The 11,888-nt window shown below is 42.9% G+C and overlaps 1 protein-coding gene across 1 annotated transcript in view; it reads left to right on the forward strand.

Moving 5' to 3' along the window:
- SLC16A1 (solute carrier family 16 member 1) overlaps positions 1-9,710 on the forward strand; it is a 43,100-nt gene extending 33,390 nt beyond the window's left edge. Inside the window, exons 3-5 of the mRNA XM_069761744.1 lie at positions 4,500-4,643; positions 5,420-6,280; positions 9,341-9,710. Of these exons, the coding sequence (XP_069617845.1) occupies positions 4,500-4,643; positions 5,420-6,280; positions 9,341-9,597 (1,262 nt within the window). The 3' untranslated portion in view covers positions 9,598-9,710. The remainder of the gene's footprint in view (positions 1-4,499; positions 4,644-5,419; positions 6,281-9,340) is intronic.
- Positions 9,711-11,888: the final 2,178 nt, after the last annotated feature.

Genomic DNA, 11,888 nt, shown 5'->3' on the forward strand with positions numbered 1-11,888 from the left:
CCGGTTTGCCGTAAACAATCTACACTTCCAGTTCACGGCATTACCTTTCGGTCTAGCTTCCGCTCCCAGGGTGTTCACAAAAGTCATGTCGACTGTGGTGTCCATTCTGCACTCCCGAGGTATTGTCGTCTTGCCATACCTAGACGATCTGCTGATCAAGGGACCAACATTTCAGTCTTGCAAGGAAAATGTCAACATCACTCTGGACACTCTTTCCTGTCTAGGTTGGTTGGTAAATTTAAGGAAGTCATCTCTACGGCCGTCTCGAAAAATCTTTTTTAGGCATGATTTTCGACACCTCTCAAGCCTTAACTATCCTTCCCCAGGACAAGGTCCTAGCCCTTCGGTGGGAAGTGAGGAACCTTCTACAACCATACCCTCATACGATTCGGTCCGGGATGAGGGTGTTGGGAAAGATGGTTGCAACCATAGAGGCGGTTCCGTTTGCACAGTTTCATCTTCGACCCCTCCAACGTGCAATCCTATCAGCATGGAACAAAAATCCTCTCTCTCAACCGCAAATTTCGGTTGTCTTTCCAGACCAAACAGGCTCTCGCTTGGTGGCTAAACAGCTCATCTCTACTCAGGGGGAAGCCCTTTCCCCCAACCAATTGGCTAGTGGTCACAACAGATGCCAGTCTCCTGGGTTGGGGAGCAGTGTTCTTCCATCACACAGCTCAGGGACGCTGGTCTCCTCGGGAATCAGAACTCCCCATCGATATCTTAGAGATTCGAGCGGTCCGGCTAGCCTTGTTACGTTTTCACCATCTTCTGGCGGGTCGCCCTGTCCGGATTCAGTCGGACAACGCCACAGCGGTAGCTTATATAAATCACCAGGGGGGCACCCGCAGCAAGGCAGCCATGCAGGAGGTAAAACAGATCTTACTCTGGGCGGAGAGAAATCACTCTGTGATCTCAGCGGTCCACATTCCGGGCGAAGAAAACTGGGCGGCAGATTTCCTAAGCCGTCGGGGTCTAGCCTCCGGGGAATGGTCTCTCCACCCCGAGGTATTTTTGCAGATTTGCCATCTTTGGGGAACTCCAGACGTGGATCTAATGGCGTCCAAGGTGAATGCCAAGGTGCCCAGTTTTGTCTCTCGGTACCGAGATCCCCAGGCTATCGCCGTGGATGCGCTGGTACTGTCTTGGAACCAATTTTCATCTCTCCTATCTGTTCCCTCCTCTGGCACTGCTCCCGAGAGTAATCAAGAAGATCAAATCAGAGAGAGTGCCGGCCATCCTGATCGCTCCGGATTGGCCACGACGGACCTGGTATGCAGACCTGGTACAACTTCTAGCCGGGGTTCCTTGGCGGCTCCCCGATCGGCCAGATCTTCTATCTCAAGGGCCGATCTACCACCAGAACTCAGAGGTCCTACGTTTGACGGCCTGGCCGTTGAATCTTGGGTTTTAACTCAGGCTGGTTTTTCTCAAGAAGTAGCTGATACCATGATCAGTGCTCGTAAGTCCGTTTCGGCCAGGATTTATTATCACACTTGGAAGGTGTTTCTTTCCTGGTGTAGAGAACGCGGGCTGCCCCCTCTGCGTTTCTCCGTTCCAAACATTCTAGCCTTCCTTCAAGCAGGCCTGGATTCTGGGCTTGCTCCGAGTACCCTTAAAAGGCAGGTTTCGGCTTTATCAGTACTTTTTCAACGCAGGATTGCTCCTAATCGTCAAGTCAGGACTTTTTTCCAGGGAGTCGCTCATAAGGTTCCTCCTTATAAGACTCCTTTGGAAGCTTGGGACCTTAATCTGGTCTTAAGGGCTTTACAGGACGCTCCTTTTGAGCCTCTTCAAGAGGTTTCTTTGATGTTTCTCTCTTGGAAAGTTGTATTTTTAGTGGCCATAACGTCCATAAGACGGGTATCGGAGCTGGCAGCTCTTTCTTGTCGTCCTCCTTTTTTGCGATTTCATCAGGACAAGGTGGTGCTCAGACCAGCACCGTCCTTTTTGCCGAAGGTTGTTTCATCATTTCACATTAATGAAGATATTGTTCTGCCCTCTTTTTGTCCAGCACCTACGCACCGTGTAGAAAAAGCTCTCCATACGTTGGATCTGGTGAGGGCTCTGAGGAGGTACGTTTCCCGTACGGCCCCCTTTCGCCAGACGGATGCTCTGTTTGTCCTTCCGCAGGGTCGCAGGAAGGGATGCGCGGCTTCAAAATCTACCCTGGCCAGATGGATAAGGGCGACCATTCAGGAGGCTTATCGCTCCATGGGCATGACGGTTCCGGCTGGAATCAAGGCTCATTCGACTAGAGCAGTGGGGGCTTCCTGGGCCGTTCGGCACCAGGCCTCAGCAGAACAGGTTTGCAAGGCTGCGACCTGGTCTAGTCTGCATACATTTGTCAAACATTATAATGTCCATTCCCAGACCTCTGCAGATGCAAGTCTGGGTAGAATAATTCTTCAAGCGGCAGTGGCGCATTTATAGACAAACATTATCTGGATGTCTTTTTCTGGTGAGTGATTTTTCCCACCCAGGGACTGCTTTAGGACATCCCACAGTCCTGTGTCCCCCAATGAGGCGAAGGAGAAATAGGGATTTTTGGTTACTCACCGTAAAATCCTTTTCTCCAAGACGCTCATTGGGGAACACAGCTCCCTCCCTGGTAGCCTTATGGCTGCTTTGGTTATATCTGATTACATTAGTCAGTAGGATCTTTTCTAGACATAAGGTTTCTGTATTTATGCTGTTATATTATTTTTTTTTTTTTTTTTTTTTTTTTTGTTCTCCTACTGCTTTCTGCACCAAACTGGAGTCTCTGGTAGCCAGTGTCAGGGTGTATACGTTGGAGGAGGAGCTAACTTTTTTTTTTTAAGTTTACTTGGTGTCAGCCTCCTGGCGGCAGAAGCATACACCCACAGTCCTGTGTCCCCCAATGAGCGTCTTGGAGAAAAGGATTTTACGGTGAGTAACCAAAAATCCCTATTTCTATGGGCGGTTTATTATATGGAAGGCCGATGGCTATAATAAGACTAAATGGATGCCTGACTTTGGACTGGGAAAGGGCACAATGCAGGGTTGGCCCCTGTCTCCCCTGCTCTTTGCATTGGCCATTGAGCCCCTAGCTGCGATTATCAGAGGGCACCCAGCTATAGTTAGGTTTCATAGAGGGACTGTAGAGGAGAAAGTTGCACTTTATGCTGATGACACTTTATTATTCTTGGCCAGAGCGATTCCCTGCCTGCTGCAATGAAGGCGATTGGTAAATATCCTGTCTTGGTGATGAACTGGAACAAATCATTTTGAGTTCCATTATCGTTGTAGACTCCTCTTCATTACTAAGCCATGTCACCTGGCAATACAAAGGTGACATCAACCCCACAAATATGAACCTCACTTGCCACTGCCACATGGCAAGTGCCGGGCAAAGTGCCAGAATTGGCGCGTCTAATAGATGCACCTTTTCTGGGGGGGTTGCTATTTTTAGGCTGTGGAGGAGCAATAGCCTGAGAATACCATCTCCCAGGAGTATGCTGTAGCTTGGCTGGTTGTCAGAAATGGGGGGAGGGGGGGGGCTGGGGACCCACGTATTTTTTTATTTTATTTTAATATAGAAAAAACTGTGTGGATTCCCCTCTATTCTTGATAACCAGCCTTGCTAACGCTGACAGCCGAGGGTTGACAGCCTCTCTGACCTTTCCCGGCGCCTGCGCACTGCAGTACTTTGCTCTGCCCTCAACAAGCAGACAAAGTACACATGCGCATGGCCGCGGCTTGAATACAAGAAGAGGATGTCATCGTAAGAAGATGGGAGGCCCCGGACCGGATTGCGGCGCCCATCGGACCCGGATTTGGGTGAGTATAATGTATCCTAAAAGATGAGAAAAAAAGAGCTTACATCGGGGGCTTATCTACAGCATTCCAGAATGCTGTAGATAAGCCCCTGATGCCGGTGGGGTGGGCTTAGCTCACCTTCGATTTAGGGGGTGACAGGTTCTCTTTAAGTGTTTGTAATGTTTGAAATATTGTCCAAAACAAATAACATTTGATTAAAAAAAAGTCACACTTTGGTGCCAAGTCACAAACTGTGTACTATGAAAGATACCATGGGTGAATAGAGTGAATCTGGAATCATTAACGTTTGCCCACAAATCGAGAAAACCAACAAAAATAGGCAAGCTGATACAAAGTAGAATTGCTCGCAAAGTAAAATAAAGGCCCAAAACTAGACAACAAAAGCAAAAAAAAAATCAACAGGGCCTTGGTATCTCTGAATGTTACTATAATCTGGTTTTAATACAAATATACAAGTGCGGTATATGAACATTGTCATGTTACATGCTGTTAGTGCCCAGTTGGGAATAGCCCTTTATCACATCTATTATCTGTGTGAACACTAACCAATGTCTGATGTTAGGATAGAACAATCACTATTCAACCATCTTGTTTGCTATCTATTTACTATCTGTTTACTTGTTTGGATTCATGTGCTAAAAGTTGCTTTTAATGTTTTATAAAACCATATAACTCTTTTCACCCCTCTGATTTATTAGGTCCCATAAGCAGTGTTTTGGTGAACAAATATGGAAGCCGACCTATCATGATTGGTGGGGGCCTTCTTTCAGGCATTGGTTTAATTGGAGCCTCATTTTGTCATACTGTGAGCCAGTTATACTTTTGCATTGGTGTTATTGGCGGTAAGTGGTCTTTGTATTTAAAAAAAAAAAAAACTGACTATATGCATTCTCTGAAGAATACGAGGGTCTAATCTTAGTATGTTTCGCATGGTGAGATATTAGCTTGTGCACTTCTAGCAGTATTACTCTTGAATCTCTTGAGCTTTTCTATTACACACATGCACTCGTAGCTTACTAGGTCCAGGAGTCCACGTAATGTAGGATTGCACGCTAATTAGTGTTCTCCTTTACACACTTTTTTTTCCCTTTTTCACCTATTACATCTTGATAAAGACCTACTAGGCTCCCTTCACAAATGACATCTTCCAAACAAACACGTTTATTATCCAGCTTTTAATGTTTCTTGCACATCACAGTAATTTTGCAATTTTACAGCAGATCAGATGTTTTTATAAGCCTAAAATTCATTCAAATCCGTGCTATTAATGTACTTAATGAGCTCAGATACCCTTGACACTCCTCGTGCTGCTCCTGTCTTGATACTTTCCTGGTCCTCGCTCTTCTCTTGTATTCAATATGTCTCAAACGGCCAATAGTTGGCCCCGGCAGGTCACCACTGCTTTCATTGATTGGCTAGGCAGGCAATTCGGCAACTTTGAGACATTTTCCAGAAGAAGAGACAAGGACGAAGTTAGCATCAGAACAGGAGGATTCGTAAGGATTTAGCGGGGTTTTTTTTCAAAGTTTTAATGTGTTCTTAAAAAGAGAAAAAAAAAATATCTAACTTACATGTTAGTGTAATGCAATAAACATCTTAGAATTTATTTTATCCACAGGATTTGGTCTGGCCTTCAACTTGAATCCAGCTCTAACAATGATTGGAAAATACTTCTTTAAGAAAAGACCAATAGCTAATGGACTTGCCATGGCAGGAAGCCCAGTATTTTTGTCAACATTGGCTCCAATGAATCAATACTTTTATAACATCTTTGGGTGGAGAGGAAGCTTCTTGATCCTGGGTGGTCTTCTGCTGAATTGCTGTGTTGCAGGTTCTTTAATGCGTCCCATTGGACCAAAACCCGAGGACTTGAAAAAGAAGGTGACCAAGGAGGTTTTGGAAGAAGCTGGGAAATGCGCCTCAAAGGATGATGGGGATGTTAATAAAGATCTAATTGATGGCAAGGCAAAAACAAAGCCAACCTTTTTTCAGACAATCAACAAATTTCTGGACTTCTCTCTTTTTACCCATCGGGGATTTCTGATTTACCTTTCTGGGCACACAATCATGTTCTTTGGACTTTTTGCACCTTTAGTCTTCCTTAGCAATTATGCAAAAAGCAAGAATATTTCAAATGAGTCTGCTGCCTTCTTGCTTTCTATCCTTGCATTTGTCGATATGGTTGCAAGACCATCCATGGGGCTGGTAGCCAATACTAAGTGGATCAGACCAAAAATTCAGTATTTCTTTGCCATTGCTGTACTTCTCAATGGGATATGTCACCTTTTGGCTCCCATATCAACAAATTATTTAGGTTTTGCCTTATATGCTGCCTTTTTTGGATTTGCTTTTGGTTGGCTAAGCTCAGTCCTCTTTGAAACTTTGATGGACTTGGTTGGTGCACAGAGATTTTCCAGTGCTGTGGGATTGGTGACCATTGTGGAGTGCTGCCCTGTCCTCCTCGGACCACCCCTTTTAGGTAAGGATAATTGGAATATGATTGCTGTCTTTTATTCTTTGGCATTCTATAGTGCGTTTTTGACTAAAGTACACTTTAATGTATAGTATGCTTTACCCCTCCTTCGGATGACACCTAACATTAAGTCGAAAGGGGATAGCACATGACTGGTTCATCTTTTTGGTGGGGATGCCATTCATAAGTAATTACATCTGATCTTGATAATCAACCATGAAACATACTATACCATGCAGTTGGCGTTCCCATGATACACTGGTAACTGAAACACACCAGATGGCATTGTCAGGCAATGGTTTGTTGCCTTGCTTTAAAACTTATGTAAAGCAAAACATTAAAATAATGTAAACCATGATGTCTTTCAGATGTGAAGGTTCGGTTATATGGCATTTTGCTTTTCACAAATGTTCTAATTGCCTTTTATATCTTCTGTATTGATCATAAGGTTTATTTAACATGTATGCTTCTCATAACCTAATGGGGACCTTCAGTATTTATTCCCAAAAAGATAGAAGCTCGTACATATAAAAATAATTATGGATTCACTTTAAGCTGGCCATACACATTAGACAGCTGTTGGACGAACATTTGGATGACAGCCATCTTGCCTGTCTTGAAAAACACCGGCATGCTCACTTGGCCGAGCACATCTGTGTTCTGTGAAAGCTGCAGGCTGACCCTTTGGCCGGTGGCTTACCTCAGAACGAGATTGGCAGTCTGAAATCAGACATGGCATCATCAACATCTCTGCCTCCAGTCAACTGGCGGCACCCTGTTACACATTAGACAATCAGCTGACACTGTCGATATCGGCGGGTTCAGCCAATTTGCCAGTGTATGGGGCCCATAAACTATTTTGCGTATGTAAGAGGACATGAAGCTTTGTCCCAATTGCATGACTGGCATACATTATGTATCCACAAAATTAGCATGGAAGTGTGGGACATCGGGGTCCATTGTCTCCTTGGTCCCTAATTTATGCACTAAATCTAGTAGCATGTAACACGTCTAACCTGGCCTTGCACATCAACTCTGGTGGGCCTGTTGCGCCCACAGATGGTTCCCATCAAATGATGTCCAATTTATCAGTTAGCGATGACCGTTTGCTTCACAGCCATTAGCACCCACTTGCTAGCCAAGATCCTCTCAAAACCTATGTACTGAATTCCAACTAATGAAGAAAATGTAAGGACACTGCATCATTTTCAGATTAATTGCATATATTCATTATTTGACCATAACAAAACAATCCTTTTTCCAAAGCGCTTGACTGGGAGATGCTGGTAGAGGCACAGGTGTATACGGCAAGAGCTCACACTCATAATATTTGGGTTGTATTCCCCTTAAGCCTTATACGGCTACTTTTTGGGTAAATGATTTTTCTGTGATCGGAGATGGATGCAGTATAGGCATGTGTGCCTCACTGTTTGGATGTACAAGTTTTGTAATTCCAGTAAATTGTGAAGAATATATGCAGTTAGTCTGAAAATGGTGTAGTGTCCATGCATTTTACTAATGGTGGCAAGAAGAAATTGTGAAAGTACTGATTAATTGATAATGAAATCATACTAAATTCTACATAACTTATTCTTTGTATACTGGGCTAATTGCTGGAATTAGAATATCACTTTTAACCCCTTAATGACCGACAATACGTCTTTTTACTGACCTGATATAAGAGACTACCATCCCCATACGGGAGACAATCTAGCACCTGTCGGCTGTACTCTATAGCTGACAACTTGCTGTACTAGCCATGATCAGTGTTATCACTGCCCATATCTGTTTAACCCCTTAGATGCTGCTGTCAATAGTGACTACATAATATAAATGGTTAACAAGTTGGGCATCCCAACTGGTGCCCTCAGATCATGATTGTGTGGTCCTGATGTTTGCCATGGCAATTCACGGCCAAATAGCGGCCTTAGAGTTTGACGGCTGTTGTAACCTGTTCAGAAGTTAGCGACATTTAGGCTATGTGCACACTTTGCGGATTCTCTACGGATCCGCAGCGTTTTTTGAGGTGCAGAAACGCTGCAGATCTGCAACTGATTTACAGTACAATGTAGATCAATGAGAAAAAAAAAATGCTGTGCACACTGTGGAAAATTCGCTGCGGAAACGCGGTTTAAAAGAAGTAGCATGTCACAACTTTTTTGTGAATCTGCAGCGTTTTTGTACCCATTCCATTATAGAAAACCGCAGGGGCATAAAACGTAGCAAATCCGCAAGAAAACCGCAGCACAAACGCACAAATAACGCTGCGGAACCGCACAAAACACGAGACAAATCCGCAGGTGCGTTTTCTGCCAGGAGAGGCAGAATCTGCACCAGAAATTCCTAAGCCTAATCCGCAACGTGTGCACATAGCCTTAGGTGGTAAAAATACACTTTTCTAATCCTATCATGCCACTTTGCATTAATTCCTGAAAATCACCTGAAGGGTTAATACACTACCTGACAGCAGTTTTCAGTGTGTCGGGGGGGTGCTGTTTTTAAAATGATATAACTTTTGGGGGTTTCCCAATATATAGGACCCCTAAAAGTCACTTCAAACATGGATAGGTCCCTAAAAAAAAATTTTTTTTGTAAATTTCCTTGAAAAAAATGAAAAATTACTGCTACATTTTTAAACTTCCTAAAGTACTAACAATATAAAAGCACATTTTACAAATGGTGCTGATGTAAAGCAGACATGTGGGAAATATTATTTATTAATGTTTTGCTGTGGTAGGACTATCTGGATTAAAGGGATAATCATTCAAATTTTTCTGATATTTTTTTTATAAATAAACACAACATGTAGACCTAAATTTACCATTATCATAAGATATAATGTGTCACGAAAAAACACTCTCAAAAATCACTAGGATTTGTTGACGCGTTCCACAGTTATTACCATATAAAGTGACACTGGTCAGATTTTAAAGATTTGGCTCCATCACTAAGGGGTTAAATCTTTCCGTTACTAGATTCATAAGCTTGATTTTGCTCATATGGACATAGCTGTCAGTCCAGGCTGGTCTACTGCTGACTTTCTTTGTGTGATGTTTTGACTTCTAGGTAGACTGCACGATGTGTATGGAGACTACGAGTACACTTACCGAGCTTGTGGGATCGTGCTGATCATTGCTTCCATCTACCTCTTTATTGGAATGACCATCCACTACAGACTTGTAGCAAGAGAGCAAAAAGCCGAAGAGAAAAAGAAAAGCCAGGAGACAAATGGTGGAGAAGCCGAACACAAAGTCAACAATGAACTCTCAGTCCTTCCTCAGAATTCTGATGAAGTGGTGAAAGAGGAGGAAAGCAACATATGAGACTGCTGGTTTTGCTGGACACAGTCAACACAGGACACTGATACTGCACAATAGTCTCATGTTAGGATAGGATTTATTTTTAAGCCTTATCTGAAACACTTTTTTTTTTTTTTCTAGCAGATCTATGAAAAAAAACAAACATTTCATCAGACAGAAACTAAACGTTGCATTTTTAATCCTTCAGTTGTCTGGACCGTTAACTTGTGCCTTATTAATGCTGTTGTTCACAAATCCATTTAACTATTTTTTTTTATTTTTTTTGTTTTCTCTAATAGGAGCCTTCTATAACCCATAGCATATTTTTATTTTTTTATATTTGACTAATGTGGCCATGGTCGTGCCACCCACCGGAAGGTTTTAATTAACAGGAACAATTGGAGAAAACTTAGTTAACCCATATGCAACGCTTGGATTCTGTCTTCCAAGGACTACTTCCACTAGATAAGATGCTGCTACAATACATCAATCATTGGAAATAATCTCCCAGGGTCTCGGCTGGCAAGTTTCTGAATGGATCATGGTAGAGAATGTAGCCTCTCAGAAAAAAAAAAAAAAAAAAAAGCCTTTTGTTGTTGCTATGGGGGTATGTAGTGCGTGTTTCCAGTATTAATGAACGTGCTCAGCGGATCTTGTAAAATCTTCCAGTAGCCGATAAGGCAGCCGTGTTAGGCCCTTTGAAAGTGCTCCAAGTATTTTAATTAATGAGCTATTTTACATGTTTCTTAGGAGTCAGTTCTTGACTACCCCCCCAGTCCTGCCAATCATGTGCTACCAGAACAGTTTTTTAAAATCATGTCAAAATCTAACAAGCATTGATTTCATCACGAGTGGCTAGTAACTTGTATATTGTATTGTGACTGATGAAGTATAACTTTAGGATAGAACTGCTTTTTATCTCGTATAATCGAGACAGCATTAAAGGGGTATATGCGCCTGGTAACACTACCGACACCTAATTGTATATTTTCATTTTGGGCTGCATTGACAGTAGTGCTCAGAAGTTTTGGGTGATGGGTTTTTATTCCCTTGCGTGGTAACTAGTGGCAGATGGGTATCGGATGTAACAACGCCAGTGTGCATGCAGTCTAATGTATGCTTCAAAACCAACATTCAATCAGCTCTAATATTTAGGGTGATGCCAATTTTACATTAAAGTGGCAAATAAGCGTTAAGATGATCTCCTGTCTACTATCCCAATTTCTCTTTGCCAGTTACGAAACATATGGAAGCTCCCCAAATACTGTCTAAAAGGATTATAGAACACTAGAGAACATAGCAGTGTCCCTCCAGCAGTGGCACCACACACGTCGGGGTGATATTGGAATTGCAGTTCAGCCTATTTAAAGGGACTGTCAGCATATATAGTTCAAACTAAGCCCCACGGTTCACTGCTTCATGGCGGGGCCAACCATTTATATACACCTTCCCACGTGCTTGTATTCCCTCAATCTCCTCCCCCATCTTTGACAGCCTTGTAGAGCCAGAGAAGGGTGGCGATAGATGGAAACCAAGCAAGGAAGGTGTATTTAAATGATTGGCCACTCCCTGAAGCACAGAGCCTCTGCTTGGTTTGAACAGTCATTCTGCGCTGACTAGATCCCTTTTAAAGGGAGTCGGTCAACACCAACAACCCAAGCACAGGCACTGTGCACCCTTCGCGCAACCAAACTGTTCAGTGCACCTTTCCAAATACTTGTTTTCCCCCCGTGAACCAACAACTATAAAAGGGGGTGGCGATAGATGGGAATCTTGGGCCACGTCAAGGTTGCATCTAGTGCCCCTGTTTGGTTTGAAAAGTCATTGTGTATTGGCTCCATTAAAGTTAGACAGGTTTAAGCTACAATATAATCTCACATGAACTTGGGAACTTTTTTTTTTTAACAAGGTGAATTTTTATGTTCAATCCTATTTAGTATTTAAAACCATTTCCTCTCCTTCATTCCATGTCACAATCTTAGGGGGTAAGCTGTACTATTGCTTTAGCTTTTAATGTTCCTGCCTGTGATGTACAGTATCCATGTGCTCATTTGTGGATGCTACATGGAGGGGACCGCAGACAGGTGCAGGTATAGTATGATCCCACAAAATGGCTCCCCATATCTCCTATGCCAATAAAATTGTGACAAATGTGGAAAGTGAAAATTAAGGCTAAATGCTGTTGCCATTTAATAATTGAGTTGATGTTATGCTAACAAGCTTAGAAAGCCCCACTCTATTTATTTTTTATTTTTTCCCCCAATTTGTTAGCGATCAGTAATGTGTGTGCAATAAAATGTTATAGGTTGGTGTCT

Source organism: Ranitomeya imitator, chromosome 3 (genome assembly GCF_032444005.1).
Source record: "Ranitomeya imitator isolate aRanImi1 chromosome 3, aRanImi1.pri, whole genome shotgun sequence".
In the NCBI taxonomy this organism is placed as follows: Eukaryota; Metazoa; Chordata; class Amphibia; order Anura; family Dendrobatidae; genus Ranitomeya; species Ranitomeya imitator.